This window comes from Ochotona curzoniae, unplaced genomic scaffold, assembly GCF_017591425.1.
Source record: "Ochotona curzoniae isolate NIBS_2020 unplaced genomic scaffold, NIBS_Ocur_1.0 contig_1071, whole genome shotgun sequence".
In the NCBI taxonomy this organism is placed as follows: domain Eukaryota; kingdom Metazoa; phylum Chordata; class Mammalia; order Lagomorpha; family Ochotonidae; genus Ochotona; species Ochotona curzoniae.
Window position 1 is genome coordinate 24,162,954 of NW_024464939.1, and position 16,719 is coordinate 24,179,672.

A 16,719-nucleotide genomic window follows, 5' to 3' on the forward strand; every position below is an offset into this window, starting at 1 on the left:
TGCTAGTTAGCAATTCTCCAGCTTGTGAAAAGGATCCATTTGATAAGAGATTTCAGAAACTGGGATGGGCAAGCATTTGCTAAAAAGATGTGGTGAATTTGCACCCTTAAGCAACTGTTAAGATCAAGGGTCAGAAATCTCTGAGGAAGAAATGAAATCAAACCGCTATGGAGCTAACTTAAAGTCATGAGTCGGAAACCATACATCTCTTGCTGTATGTAAATTTTTCCCTCCCAACTTTCTCAGCCATGACATGGCCCACATGTGTCCTTTATCTCCACAGGAGCTGGGAACCCCAGTTTGTTTTCCATGTTGGTGTCAGGAGTACAACACATTAGCAGAAAAGTTGGCATCAGGAGTAGAGCCAAGGCTTAAATTATGCGCCTCAATGTGGGGTGTCCCAAGCAGCCTCTTTTTTTTTTTAATTGGAAAGGCAGATATACAGAGAGGAGAGACAGAGAGGAAGATCTTCCATCCAATGATTCACTCCCCAAGTGAGTGCAACGGCCAATGCTATGCCGATCCAAAGCCAGGAGCCTCTTCCGGGTCTCCCACGAGGGTGCAGGGTCCCAAAGCTTTGGGCCGTCCTCTGTTGCTTTCCCGGGCCACAGGCAGGGAGCTGGAAGGGAAGCGGGGCTCTTGGGATTAGAACCAGCGCCCATATGGGATCCCAGGTGTGCAAGGCGAGGACCTTAACCACTGCGCCACTGCGCTGGGCCCCCAAGCAGCCTCTTAACCAGTGTGTCAAATGCCCAAACAATGGTTAAGTTTTTGTTAAGCATAGATACACTAGATCAGTTTGCTTTTATTTCCAACCTAACTAACTTGGATTTTTGAGACTGTGTTGAAACTATAAGTCAAATTAAGAACTGATACTAGATTACCTTATTCCCTTCCATAGAATGCTTTTCTATTTATTCAGAGTTTTTCTATACTTTTATCAGAATTTTACAGATTTTCTCATATAAATATCTCTATGTATTTTGTTAGATTTAAATATGAACATTCGTATGAACATTGTATATTAAGTGTACCTAATATCTCATGTTTTATGCTAATATACTTCCAATTTCGAAGTCCTGGTTTTTCATTGTTACTATACAAAAGTATTTGACTTTCTGTATAACAGTGTAACCCACAAACTTACTTTAATAAATATTGATTCTTTAAGGTGTTCTATTTAGGCAGTCATGTCAATCTGTGGACAAAGACAATTTTAGGGTTTTTTTTCCTAAAATGTATGTCTTTTTAGACTTTTCTTATTTTACTCCATTTGCTCAGATTTCTAGTATAATGTTTAGTAGGAGTGATAATATGGGCATTCCTTTTTCCTGATCTTAGTGAGAACATCCACATTGTAACTATTATGCATACTGTTAGCTATAGGGATTTTTCGTAAAGTTGAGGAACTTCCCTTCCATGCTTTTAAAATGTATATTATATTGAAAAGATAGGGCTGCAGAGGAGGAGAGAGAGAGATCATCCAAGCTGATTCGCTCTCTAACGATTGCAATGGTCAAGGTTAGGTTGAAGCCAGGATCCTGGAACTTCATCCTGATCTCTCTCATGTGTGGCAGGGATCTGGGTAACTAGATGGCCCCCTGTTGCTCTCTGAGGACTATTAGCAGGGAGCTAGACTGCAGGTGGAGAATAGGTACTGGGCTAGGTACTGTGCTCGTATGGAACACTGACATTGCTGAATCCACTGTGTCACAATCCTGACCTGACCATCCTACCCTATTTCTACTTTCCTTGTGGTTTTATCAGATATGACTCTTGGAGTTTAATTAGACTCTTCAAGTTTCTTTGATTTATTATTTTATTGTAGCAATCACACTTAGCGTTGGCTTTTTAAGTATATGGCATGTTATTGTTGTCTACAGGTACAAGATGGCAGAGCAGATCTCTAGAGCACCTGGCAGTACCATTCCATTTTTTAATTATATCAATTTGACTAGTTTAAATATTTCACAAAGTGGAATCAGGTAGTGTTTGTCTTTATATAAGTGGCTTATCTCATTTGGTATAATATTTTTTAGGTTCATTCATGCTGTTGCAGATTATAGATTTCCTTCTGTGAAAATGAATTGTATTCTACTCTGTGTGTATGCCACATTTAGATTGTTTCCACATTTCTGATTACTGAGAATAGCCCTGCAAGGAGCCTAATTTAAAGTATTATAATCAGATATTATAATACCCATCAATTGTATTGCTTCTAAAATTTTAAACACACACACACACTCATACATCCTCATGAATTAGGAAAAATAGAAATTGCTAAGGGATTGCTGCAAATAATGCAAAAATATATCTAGAGATTTTGAGTTGATATATATAGATTTTTTACTCTTCCTAAACTGATGTATTTGTATAAGGGTCAAGAACCATTTACTTAAAAATGTGCAAAAGTAACCAAGACACTTATCATAGAATGATTACAGGAAATGTGGTAAAGGTTATGTTAGAAAGCACTGGGCTGTAACTGTCAAGAGGAACAATGTGCAACAGATCAATCGCCCAATATTTTACCTGTTTATTTAACTACAAATGTAAACTAGAATGTATAATGAGAAACCCAGCATTCTGTAAGTCCATTTCTTTAAATTTCAGTGTTCTTTTTAGAGAAGGGGATAAATCCTTTTTTTTTTAATCATTATACAAAAAAAGATTTTATTTTGGGAAAGTGACCTCTAATTTATGGCAAATTTTACTTTCAAAAATCAAATCACAGAACACAGTCTAATTCAATCTTAAAGGCGGGCATGGTGAGCAAGGAAAGTTCTTATTCTCTACAGAAGCTCCTTCTTTACACTGTCAGGTATCAGGGCTCTGCCTTTTGGAGTAATTTCAGTCACCAAGTCATCAACAGTAACCTGTTCTAGTCTTTTTTCTTTGATTACCTCTTTTCAAGGAGCCTTCAGCTGATCCTTCCAGCCACATTCAGTTAATTTAGCTCGCAGCAACTCTTTGAGGCATTCTCGTTCTCCAGTTTCTATCAACTTGTGGTTAATCGCTGCTTTCATCTGTGCATCTTTGTTCATCTTACTAACCACCATCACCACAGGCGAGGGCCGTCCTTTCCCAGCAACGAAATGACCCTTGCACTGGAGACCGTTACTTACCACACTCTTGGGCTGCCTGGACTTAAGGGCATAAGTCTTAAACACATTTTATGGTCTATAACCATTTTATGTATGTTGATTATTCTCCAGTACTTGCTTCCGGATTAAGTTGGGCTGTGCCAACATTTTACACAGACTTTAATATGTATCCTACCACTGGTGTAGAAGAAATTACAACTCTTGATGCAATGGTGTATCCGTAGAACTTGAATTTGATTATTCAAAGCATGTGTATTTCTAGCTCTAATTTTAATAATGTATTAGGTGTATCTTGGTAGTTCCTTTAGTATTAATGAACATACTGGAGGGAAGTTGTTGCTTTAATAGTAGTGAAAAGATCTGAAGGCGTGCATAGTGTTTAAGCTAGATTAAATGGGGGATTACAACTACAGATTTTTAAAGATTCATAATTGCATTCAGACTTTTCTGTTTCATCTTTTGGAGCTTGATCACCCCCAATACATGTTAAGCGTAGCAGATTGTTTTTGTTTTCAAAGTCAAAGGGCACAAGAGAAGCAACAGCATTTGCTCTGGTCCATGTGTCAGTGACCTTTCTGCATCATGTTTTGTGATGTCTTTCTTCCCTAAATGCTTTTTACAAATATACTGATGAAAAAAGATTTCTGTTATCTGTCTTCAGTGGGTCATAAATCAAAGTAGGACTCTATTTTTTCTTGAAAATATTCACAGTTTTGACATGGCTTTAAGCTTATCATTGCCAAAATAAACACAGCTGTAAAAAATGATGATCTTCTGATCTTTGTAATAATAAAATAGTGTCCTAATGTCTCCCTGATTCTGGACATTAAGTTAATATTCCCCTAGATTTCTGAGTCCCATTCATTCCCTCCCCCCCACCCCCGTGGAAACTCCATGAAGAATACAGCTTTTGACCGAATGACAGAGCATAGAGGATGAAATTAGTTGCATTAAATTAGAATATGACAAAAAGCCTTTCCAAATCTTTGTCACAATGCAACATTCAAGCATTAAACCAGAGTGAAAGTAGACTATGGAAGAGAGCTAAAATGGAAAAAAGAAATTTTGTGAACGAGATCACATACATGATTTAAAAAGGTCACTGATAAGAAATGAGTGAGCTAAAGCAGTTTATTACTTGAAAATCCTGCTCTTCAACCCCACGTGCAGTCTCTTCTTATTTGATCTTGGGTGTAACATGAGTTGGTATACTGTCTTTTTTATATTTCTCAAAAACGCAAGTCTCCCCTTACTTAAGTGTTACATTAAAAAAAAGAAGTATGAATAATAAGATCTGTGTTTCTGTGCAGCTTTTCACTTCTAAGTATTTTTCTTTAGAAAGAAGCATTAATTTTGTAAACTAACTTTAAGGAAAATCGTCTTTGGAAAGAAAAAGGAAAATTATTCCTTTTGTGACAAGTCAATTCATTCTTAATTTTTAATCCTGAAAAAAAATCTGATCTTCATTTTATACATTTAGTTCTCCCACGTTGGGTTGTAGGAAAAGAAAAGCCTATGATAGAGTTAATCTAACTACATGGAAGCTCATGCTGGTATGATCATAATCTTGATTTTTGATCAAATCTGAGCTAGTAATGTCTTGTGATTAATCAAAATGTACTACACTGCCTTTAGTATAAGTCATCTTCACAGATGGACCAGAGAATCAGGGTACTTTTAAGTATTTGTTTTAATCTCTTCTAGGATAAAAATGGCTTTGGTTTTTCGTTTTGTTTGTTGTGTTGAGTTGAGAAAGGCAGGTAAACTTTGACTCAGATTGAACTATGCCAATAAATGGGAAGAAATTTTAAGGGCAATTTTGCCAAGATTATAGATTTAAAAAAAGAGCAAACTTGTTTAATTGATAGTACTGTAAAAGAGGCATCACACATCTTAAAAGTTGTCAAATTGTTATTAACATGTAGCAAAGCATCCTATTCATTTATAATGTTTAATAAAAAGAAACTTCAAAGATGAATATATTTAAGTATCTGTCTCCTGGAAATAACATGAAGATTTTCGTTATCCTCAATGACATACGAGATTTTTAAAGATTATTAACTGTCCCTCGTGGATTATGCAGTTCCAGCCTAACTGACATCTGATAACAAAGGGCTTTACTCTGGCAGCTACACATCTAACACCCAGCACGCAGCAGGAGCTCTCAGATTCACACACAGCAGTTTACGGAAGGTGCTTGTCATTTAGGATGTGCAGGGTGGTGAGCTGCATTGAAGGGGTTTTTAACATCTTTGAGAGGTGACTGAAATGTTCCTAAGGGCACAGATACAGTTGTGGGACTCCAGGGCTTGCATCCTTATACACATCTTGCCCTTGAGTCATTTCATGACTTTAGAGAAATTTCGTTTTTACTTTCAGGCTTTGAGATTTCCCTTACTTGCAAACTGCAGATTGCAATGAAGTTTCAATAATGTCATCCAAGTCCTAACTTTGCAATCTGTCAATTCAGAGAAAATTTCTAAAATACACTGTACATTGTGAAGAACACAGCTCCATTACTGCACTTAGTACACTTAAGTGATTTTTAAGAACTGAACATGCTATAATACATCACCTCCCTAAGAATTGCAGCTAGCTAAAAATATAATTGAGGGTATCTTAAGTTTAATTTAAAAATTGGCTTATATTCTTGTTTTGTGGAAAGACAAAAATACCTTTACATAGTTGTTCTTAAAATGAAGTAGGGTTAGTTTGATTGGCACAAAGCATATAAAACCATAGTGTTAATATAAAGTAGTAACGAAAATGGTTTGTTTGTCTAATTTCCAACAAAGTAGCTTAACTAAAACTTGATTTAGGTCTGGCTGATAGCAAACCACAAAGTGTATAGTAGACAATCACAAGCGTTAGCCAAACTAAGTTTGGGTCTTGTTGACTCAATTTGTCAGGCAACATTTATATCATGATTATGAAAAAAAAAAAAAAGAAATCCAGGCGGTGATCATTTGTTTTTACCAGCATTACACTAAGTTGACAATTTGATAGACTGTATTACATGAAAGTTGATTAAGTTTCCTTGAGTTCCCCTTAGTCACAGAGCTACAGGTCTATAAGTGCCTATTTATAAGGGTGGAAATTGAACATGCTGTGAATGAGACAGGTTGTGGCTACACTGTCAAGTAGCAATTTGGGCCTTGATTAACATGATTTCTCAAAAAAAAAAAAAAGTTGCTTACCAAAACTTGTGAATTAAACTAAGAGCCATACATATTAGAGCATCTAAGAAAACACATGGAAGAATCTGTGCAATTCATGCCAATCATTTCTAGATTATGTAAGTAAGTATTACATGCATTGAAATAGTAGTCGTTTGATTTTTTTTTTTTGTCTTCGTTTTCTTGTAGGAGACCTGGTGAACCTCCATTGATAAAAGGCTGGATTCCCTATCTTGGAGTGATATTGAGTATCCGAAAAGATCCCTTAGGTTTCCTGAGAAGTCTTCAAAAGCAACATGGTGACATTTTCACTATTCTGCTTGGGGGTGAGAAGATCTTATTATTTTTTAAGATTATCTTTATTTGAAAGGTAGATATTACAGAGAGAAAGAATAAGAGATAGAGAGAAGTTCTTCCATCCACTGGTTCACTCTACAAATGGCCGCAGCAGCCACACTGAGCTGATCCTAAGCTGGGAGTTAGGAGCCTCTTAGAGGTCTCCCACATGGATTCAAGGGTGCAAGATCACCCAGGGGGGATGCCAGAGCCACAGGATGGAAGATTAGCTTGCTGTGCCGCGAATGGATCCCAGAAGTACTTCCATAAGCATCAAATATATGGTATAATCTTTGACCTGTTCTGAAATGTCTTCATAGTTTTCTCCTGGCAAAATGAAGAATGTCTATAGAATAGTACCTTAGTTTTAGAACCAGTGCAAAAGAAAGCAAGAGTTTTGAGTACAATAATCCTTACATTAAAAAACTAATTATCCAGGGTGAGTTTGGCATAGCAATTAAGACACCTGCATCCTATATTGGAGTGCTTGGGTATGAAGCCAAGCCCTGCTCCGGACTACAACTTTCTGCTAATGCAAGTCATGACAAGCAAATGGATGGCTTAGTTGGTTGAGTCCTCATCACAAACAAGAAGACCTGGATTAGATTCCTAGCTCTCAGCTTTGGCCCCTGGCTCTCAGCATCCAGGCCACCATGAATGTTTTGTAAGTGTTCACCAGATGGGAATGCTGGCTCTTTCTCTCCCTCCTTTTCTCCTGCCACTTGAGTGAATAAATGAAGAAAGAAATGAAAGAATACAAAAACCTCTTGGTGATACCTACAGAACCTCACATTCCTGCTAACACCTGTCATTCTGATTTGGTTTGATTTGGTTCCATTTTAAGAGAATTAAAGAAAAAGGAAAAAAAAACACTAGGATTTCCTTTACTTTGTACAATGCTTTTAAGTTTTCAAAAAATGTGGTGGATAGTTCAGAGAGTTCCCATATGCTCATTTCTTCTCTTTCAAGACTTAATACACTGTAGCATATTAAGTACATTCATTATAACAAACGAGCCAATATTCATATGTTATTAAAAGTCCATGAAACAATAGGGCCTGCTCTTTGAATTGTGTAGACTTTAGGGTTTTGATAAATTCATAGCAGCAATACCAATCGTTACTGTATCATAAAGAGTAGTTTTGTTACACTAAAAATGCATCATGCTCCACATATTCATTCCAGGTGTTCCATCTTGGGATTCCTAAAAGCCATTGATGTAGAATACATTTTTCATGTCAAAATGTTCATTCGGTTTCAAATTTCAATAAAATGGTTGCCAAAACAAACAGCAAGATTACTATTCCCTGTAAACATCATAATGTTTGATGGAGAAGTAGGAACATTTTAGCTCTTGTTTTTTTTTTTTCTTTGTGATTCTTTTCTTTAAGGAGGAAGGCAGGAAAGGAGGAAGGGAAAGAGGGAGGAAGAAGAAGCACTCCCACCTTCTGGTTTACTGCCCGCAGGCCTGCAATGGTCAGAGGATGGGTTGAACTCGGGCGAGATGGCCCAAGATGACCTTCCTGCACGCCTGCTTCGGCTTCCTTCCCATGGTCCTTTTTTCTAAAGAAATTTTTCCCACATTGGCAGTTAGTGATTCAACGAGGAGCATCGGAAAACCTGCAAGATCTCTTGAGTCCTGGTCTCAGAGACTGCAAAAGCATCATTTCCACTAGATTCTATCAGATTAAATCATGGTACAGTCCAGGTTCAAGAACAGTGTACTGTATTAGATTCTATCTCTTCCTGGAGCAGCAGCTGTTACACTGCACAGGCGCACATGTGGGAAGGCAAGACACATTGATTCTGGCCATCTTTCCTAGCTGGCGGTTCCTTTACTTCACGTTTATCTGTCCTGCCAATATGCAGAAAGCTGAAGTTTAGACTAGTTTGTCCTAATCTCTGGTTTGCTTTCTAACCTTCCTTGCCTGTGGAAGGAGTGGGAAGACTGTGTATGAGCTTCCTGACTCCTGGCTGTGGTAAGACAGTCTACTCTTTTCCTTTTGTTTCATAAAGTACTTGATGTCATGAGGTTTAATCTCTTCAGCATCCCCACAAGCTTACTAGATGTACTTGTGCTTCACAATTGCCCTCACCACCTTTTCTCCAATCTCAGACTGCTTGCGATAACCCAACGACTCTTTGTTCTTAACCTTGTCTGACCATGGGAAGTATCTACATCATCATTCATTCCTTTCACACTAATATGAGAGAACTTTAAAATAAAAAAGTTAATGGGAAAATAGAATTAGACATTTCTAATTTGATGCAAAAACGATTTTGAAAGCCCTGAATAGTAGAGGCTGGCATTATGGCACCTTTCCAGAGATTATGAAAATAAAATTTGAGTCATAAAATAAATCATACTTTCTTAGAAAAAAAAAGATTTATTTTATTTTTATTGGAGAGTCAGGTATACAGAGAGGAGAAGAGACAGACAGTAAGACCTTCCATCCATTGATTCATTCCCTATATGGCCGCAATGGCTGGTGCTGAGCCAATTCGAAGCCAGGGGTCTGGGGCCTCGTCCCGGTCTCCCACATGGGTGCAGGGTCCCAAGGTTTTGGGTCATCCTCGACTGCTTTCCCAGGTCACAAGCATGGAGCTGGATGGAAAGCAGGGCTGTTGGGATTGGAACCGGCATCCATATGGGATCTCTCCTGGCACACACAAGAAGAAGACTTTAGCCACAAGGTTACCGCACAGGGCCCTTAAATTATATCTTTTCTGTTAACTCTTTGAAGTACCTTCCTATTTTTAACTTTTCTTTTCTTGAGTCCTTCCCCTTAGATTATTATCATGGTTAAGTTTCAGTTTTATTCTTCTAGTTACTCTTCCCTCTCTCTTTCTGCCTTTTTTTTTTTTTGCATCTAGAGTTTTCAGGAGAATAACCCAGAGTGGCTGACTCTGTGGCTCATCCGTGGAGCTCTCACTCCAGCTTGCTGACAAGTTTACAGATCCACGTGACTAGACCTGTCTACCTGCTTTCACCATGATTATTTCTCATTTCTTTCTGAATTATGGAAAACACTGTTGACTCTCCTGACTTAAGCGCTTTTTTTGTTCTTTCATGGACGGAGTAGTTCTTATCTGCATCATCTTCAAGTGCACCTGTTCCTTAACTCCAATTCTCTATTTTATTCTCTTCCTAAAGAGCAGTGACTTGATTTCAGGGCAATAGTTTTAATGTAGAATAAGGGGTGGGTGGGTGGAATGAACCAACCAGATTATGTAACTGAATGCTTTTGTAAGCAGGCAGTAGTTTTTATTACATCTTACTCACTTTGCTGGCAGCTGGAAAAGCCTCTTCAAATAATAATATAATATATACACTCTGGTATCAGGAAGATTGAATAAGGAAAAGCATGCATCTTAGTAACAGAAGAGCACTTATTACTGCTCTGCAACCTCTCCAAGATCCAGTCTCCACCTACATTTGCAACTCTAGCTCTTCTTACAATTTGCTTGTATAGAATGCACCATTACCGTACCATGTTGTCTAAATTTCCTCCCCTTCTGTGCCTCTGTGTTTTCTCTTGTGTTTCCTCCTGCCAGACTCCATTCTTCCCTGAGTGGCATGAACTTATATTTTGAGACCACACATGACTTCCCAAATGCCCTTGCTAGCCATTTCTTCCTTCAGTTGGTGCCTCTTCTCCAGGGTCCAATTATTCCCAGTATCACTTCTGTCAGAGCATTTAGTACATTGTAAATTTATTGCTAATTCACTTGTCTGTCTCCCTTCATTATTCTGTTAGCTTCTCTATTACCAACATTTTGTCCAGAGCTTAGCACTGATTAATTCACAATAAATATTTGATGGGAAATTCCTAACACCTCAGAGGTTATGAATTGTTATAATACAAATAAAGACCATGGCTTATGCTTCTTTTCTAACTGAGCTTTTGGCTGCATGATGCAAACCTGCATTCTTCACTTTTCTTACCTTAAAATCTAAATTTGGGTTTCTAATAAGTGGACACATCAAATGATCAAATGGTTCATTTTCTTTTTGCTTTTTTGTTTTTAATATAGTGTATCCAAAATAAGCTAAGTGAATTAATTATAAACTTGTGTTGTATCCAAATAATGTTATTCGTTTTTTTAAAAAAAATATTTCTACCAATAGTTGATATTTTCATCTGAGACATGAAGAAGCTTGCTGTATTTCTAATGTGAAACAATTTGACCGTGGTTATACTGAACTGCATGGTAAACAACTACCGTTAAAAACGAATACTCCCACTTTCCTTGCACTTCTAACTTGAGGTTGGGTAAACTCTTATCCGGAAATCCAGTTAACATATATGGTTCTTTGGATCAGTTTTCAAATTAGCTCATTTGGAAAATGTGAAGAACAAAGTCTTCCACTATTGTCCCACAATGTGATTTCAGTGGTTGTACATTCTTGCGTGATGAGCAAATGATTGTCACCCGAAAAAGTCCCAAAGGACACAGATGTCATCTTAATAAGGAAATTAAAAGGTACATCTTTTCGTGAGAAAGTGTGTAGATTCGTGACCTGTCGCAGAAAATAGTTCTCTACTTGGTTCTGTGTGCTGGTGCAGCGAATCTTTTCCTTACATGTCATCCCAGGGAAGCTTCACCACACGTCATTGTCAAGGGTTAGTGAAATCTCCCTAATAAATGGGTGGGTAGGTAAATGTGGTTATCTTCGAAAATAAGAAGTTGGTTCCCATTGTACTCTGCCATCTAGTATTTTCAATTTGAGATATTAATGACATTCTATTGAATCAATTAAAACTGACTAAAAGTTGATAATTATGTAGAATTTCTTCAAAATTCAAATTTCTCATACTTGTTCAGTGGCTATGTCTGTTCACAAAAAAGCCAAAGAGTTAACCTGAATTCTCATGACTATGTTGTATTTTTGTTTTAGCTTTTGTTTTTGTTTAAGATTTGCTTATTTTTATGGGAAAGTCAGATTTACAGAGAGAAGAAAAAGCAGAGAGAAAAACATGTTCCATCTACTGATTCGCTCCTCAAGTGGTCCCAAAGGCCAGAGCTTAGCCAATCCAAAGCCAAGAGCCAGGAGCTTCTTCTGGGTTTCACATGCTGGTATATGATCCCAAGGCCTTGAGCCATCCTTCACTGCTCTCCCATCCTTTGGAGCTAGATGGGAAGTGGAGAAGCCAGGAAAGGAACCGACACTCGTATGGGGTCCCAGTGTATGCAAAGTGAGGACATCAGCCACTAGCCCACCATATCGGGCCCACGGCTATGTCTTTATACAGCAACAAATATATGAAATTTAAGCATCTAAATTCAATTTATGGTTATACAGATGTCATACTTCTTATTTATGAGACACTGGGCTGAATGATTTGAGGGTTTTTTTTTTAACATAATATTCAACGTATTTCAAATCCTGTGTCTTTAGCTTTCTACAGAATTAATTTTGAAGAATACAAAATGGCTGTTGAATCGAATTAGTAAAGGGTTATATTTAAGTTATACAGCAATGCTAGAGTTAATATTTATAGTCCAGCTAACTATTCAAAAAGAACATGAATCAAATAATTGGTAATAAATATGTGAAATTTTTTAATCCGATTTCAAATTTAATGTTCAAAGAAATGACTTGATATTTCAGTTTTGCAGACATGGGCTCCATTTTGACATTTGTATTTTAGACAAATGCAAACTCTGATATTCTTTAAATCAATATTTCATACCAACTGCTGACAGCATTTTCTTCTCTTTTGAAAACATGGCAAAGAATATTGTCTGTACCTTGCGATCTTTGTGAACCATACAGCATGCCTGTTGACACTTGGCATTTATTTACATAAATCACACTGAAGCAAAAGTTAATTTTGCTCCAGGAATACATGGTTTTCACAATAACTTTTTAGACAGTTTCCTTTGTTAGAAAGTTTTAATTTATTTTATGAATGTATATGTGTTTTCCTGACTGCCTGATTAAAGATCACAAAGAAACTCTGGTTTTGCATCTCACATTAGCAGATGGTGGACAGATGGTTTAAATTAATATTAATTTTGGAAAACTTAGCTTAAATTGTTTATGCTGAAGATTAGAAGTTGGAAAGCCAGCTAACATCTCCAGGGTTATAAGTACTTCCAAACCCACTTGAAAAGTAAAATCTAAAGAAATAAAATGTCTGCTTCTGTAGCAATCCACAACTCAGACAGAAATATGGTACTTGAGATACAGTGCCTTTATGTTGAATAAAAGCAAATAAAAAGGTCGGAATGAAATTAAAAATTCTAGAGTGAAAAGAGCCTTGAAAAAAAAAATAAGAATTTTATCTAAAAAATTAAGCTTATCAGAAATGTTTTTTAAAGAGCAGAACCAAAATGTAATAGATTTCTTTTTAACAAATTAATTTATTGGTGATTAATTTCTATCCTGGAATAGTTTTTTTCACAAGTTATTTGTTGTATTTGTAATTAACCTCATAGTTTCCATACCTTCCCTCCTAAAGAGTTTGCCATGATGGAAAGATGAGAAAGAAACAGGGGAAAAGAAAGAGAAACAGGGAGAGAAAAAAGGGAGAGAGGGATGCGGGAGGAGAGATAGACAAAAAGTAAGTAAGCAGATCTGGAGGAGAGGGAGAGAACACATGTATTTATAATCAGAAATAAAACAGAACTTCTAACATCTTCCAGCCACTAATGAAGTCATCCCAGCAACAGGTGCATCTTGTCATCAAGTCTGATTATATTTTTTGTCTTTACACATAGATTTAGTTGAATGTAGATAATGTGCTGATAAAAATTTTAAAAATATTTTATAAGACTGTGTATTACAATCTTTCATATACTCTTTGAATTTTAGATAATAATTTAGCCAGGAGGATATTTAGCAAAATATTTTTTCATTTAATGAGGAGAGAAAAGTATGAATCATCACCTGTAAAAATACACCACTTTGCCTAAAACTGTACGTTTTGCAAAATGATATTTGATTATTTTCAATTATTTGTCAGGCAGATGCTAGAATGTTGATTTAATTAAACGGCTATGATAAAGCAAGTGACATAAAATGTGCCCAATTCCAGTACAGTCCTTTTTGCTCTCCCTGGGGCAAAAATCTAACTAATTAACTAACTGATCCAAATTACCAATCTGACCAAAATGAGTGGCCAACTCCCTGCTAATGCAAATTGCTGAAGGAATTGAGTTTGTTCCACTCACAAGGGAGATGGACAGTGCATCCACAGGCCTGGCTGCAGCCTGATCCTGTTATGGGCATTCGGGGAGTGAGCCAGCAGATGGGAAATATTTGTCTCTTTCTCTCTTGCTCACTCATGTGGTCTCATTCTTCGCCTTTCAAATAATTGAGCAAATAAATAAGAAAATGTTCCAACCTTTATTTTAAATGTCCTGTATCAACTTTAATTTCTATAATGCCATGTTTGAGTTACCACAAATAACAAGTGATAAGCTATTCACCTAAAATAGCTGTACACACTCCAATCCCCAATATACACAGGATTAACGAAGACAGTAACTAAATAGATATTAAAGTTTTTGAAATCACATAGACTTCAAATATACTTTGGACAAAAAGATTTATTAAACACTACTTGCATAATATTTCTAATTAGAAGGAATTTTTAGAATGTCTCTATTTAGAAGGTGTGTGGTGGGGCAGTTAGGATGCCCAGGTGGGAAGTCTACACTCCACATCAGAGTGCCTGGATGGCTTCCCAGGTTGGCTTCCAGTTCCAACTACCTGTTAATGCATACCCTGGGAGGCAGCAGATGATACCTCAAGTAGCTGAGTGTCCGCCACCCACATGGAGACCTGAATAGTTCACAGCTTCCAGCTGCAAGCTGGTCCAGCTTGCACGCAGGCATTTAGAAAGTGATATTTTCTCTCTCTCTCTCTCTCTCTCTCTCTCTCTCTCTCTCTCTCTCTCCCTCCCTCCCTCCCTCCCTCTCCCCCTCCCCTCCCTCTCAAATAAATGCTTTTTAAAACACTCTAATGAGAAAAAAGCAGCAACAGGATCTTGGCTGTTTCAACTTCTCCCGATTTTCTTATTTGTTTTCATATTATTATTATTATTATTTGAAAATAATACCAAATGGCTGCAGTGACTAGGGCTGGATCAGGCCAAAGCCAGGAGCCAGAGGCTTCTTCCAGTTTTCCTAGTGGCTATAGAGACCCAAGCTCTTGACCCATCAGCTACTGCTTTCATAAGCTCCATGCTGGCTCTTTCTGATTTCCCAAAGTTTCTCTACTGATAAACCTGGTGGTCAAGCTATTATTCTCCCAAGTCCCTGATAGGTCTTGTAAAGTCAACTATAACTTTGTTAAGGGTGCTGTCTTATGAGAATTACTTGAGGAGCTCATTAAAAACCTAAACTCAGAGGCCTCAGTTCTAAGCCTTGTGAATTTTAATCTTGTAGGAATCTGCATTTTTGCCAAGGCTCTCAAAGTTTTTTGTTTCTTTTTTTTTTTTAATGATAAAATAGTCTTAGGGAATACTGACATATAGGAAACCTAGTATTATCATCTGAAGGAACTCGTGCTGACAACTCAGCAAATTCCATCTTCTGCTTCCCTTACTTTGTACATCTCTCCTGTACCCTTGTCTGTAACAATTCAGTGATCTCTACATCTGTATAACTCAAGAGAGAAGGCATCCAGGCAAGTCTCTGCATGTCATAAATGTTGAATGAGTGGAGAAGTTCTAGACTGGAACTCCATGTCAGTCATAGGTCAGTAATGACCTTGTATGTGTTACTAAATCTCCCTGAACTGCTATTTTCTTATTTATTAAAAAAAATGAAAATACTTTGAAATTTATGATTTTGTGTTAGTATTGATTTTGTGGATGCCTGTTTCATATCCTAGGCATATCTGACTAGAGCTAAAATGACAATGCTAAATAGGGAAATGATTTTGGTAAAATCTAAATTATCAGTAATGGAATGGCTTAGTTTCAATTTAATTCACTATTTTTATTTGCTTTACTGGGGGAAAATATGAGCAATGTGTAAGTCAAGGGGTCCTAGGAACATTTATAAGATTTTCAAAATATTTGAATGCTTAGTTGAAATGTGAAAGGGCAGTTTATTTTTTTAGAGGTCAATAACAACTTCAATATATTCAACTAAAAGCTTTTGGGATTTTTTTCCCAGCTTCTTCCACTTTTAAAAGAAACATGTATTTCTAATCAAAAGAAATATAATTCATTTTTATTCAATGCTATGTGTTAGTTGTTAGTGTCTTTCTAAGTCTCATTGAGCTATTTTCAAAATGAAGGTATATACTTTTGTTTTGCTACCAAATGAACTTACACTTTTTTATTTCTTCTAGGGAAGTATCTGACATTTGTCCTGGACCCTTTCCAGTATCAATTCCTAATAAAAAATCAGAAACAATTGAGCTTTCAAAAGTTTAGTAATAAAGTGTCAGAGAAAACGTTTTCCATCAAACAGTTGATGTACAACCATGACATGGATGGGGAGCTCCATGTCAGCTATCAAAATTTGAAAGGAAAATCTCTGGACCTACTCTTGGAAGACATGGTGCAGAATATGAAACAAATGTTTGAAGCTCAACTATTAAAAGCCACAAACTGGAAAACAGAAAAATTACTAGAGTTCTGCAGCTCATTAGTATTTGACATCAACTTTACAACCATATATGGAAAATTTCTTGCTGACAACAGTAAAAAAGTTAGTGCGCTAAGAGAAAATTTTTTCAAGTTTGATGACAAGTTTGTGTACTTAGCGTCTGATATACCCATTGAGCTCCTAGGCAATGTCAAGTCCATACAACAGAAACTTATAAAATGTTTGGCATCAGAAAGCTTAGCTAAGATGCAAGGATGGTCAAAAATTGTTCAAGAGAGGCAAGAGATATTGGAGAAATACTACGTACGTGAGGACATTGAAATAGGAGGTAAGAAACTTGTGAATGATTAGTTGCCTAAAATAAAATAATTTACAATAGACCTTTGAAATAAAAAGATAAAATGGCGACCTTGAAAATTTTTATGCTCTTTCTAATTGGCTAGTGATAAAATGTTTTACTCTGAAACAACCCTCTGTGATAATTGATTTTTTTTTTTTTGCTGAGGTGGTAAAACAAGATACTTAATGGTGAT

The 16,719-nt window shown here is 36.7% G+C and overlaps 1 protein-coding gene and 1 pseudogene across 1 annotated transcript in view; one reads left to right on the forward strand and one right to left on the reverse strand.

Moving 5' to 3' along the window:
- Nucleotides 1–2,704: 2,704 nt before the first annotated feature.
- On the reverse strand, nucleotides 2,705–3,113 carry LOC121166674 (annotated as a pseudogene).
- Nucleotides 3,114–4,719: 1,606 nt separating this feature from the next.
- Nucleotides 4,720–16,719, forward strand: part of LOC121164859 (cytochrome P450 7B1) — a 32,366-nt gene continuing 20,366 nt past the window's right edge. Inside the window, exons 1-3 of the mRNA XM_040993205.1 lie at nucleotides 4,720–4,775; nucleotides 6,470–6,606; nucleotides 15,927–16,514. Coding sequence (XP_040849139.1) covers nucleotides 4,720–4,775; nucleotides 6,470–6,606; nucleotides 15,927–16,514 — 781 coding nt within the window. The remainder of the gene's footprint in view (nucleotides 4,776–6,469; nucleotides 6,607–15,926; nucleotides 16,515–16,719) is intronic.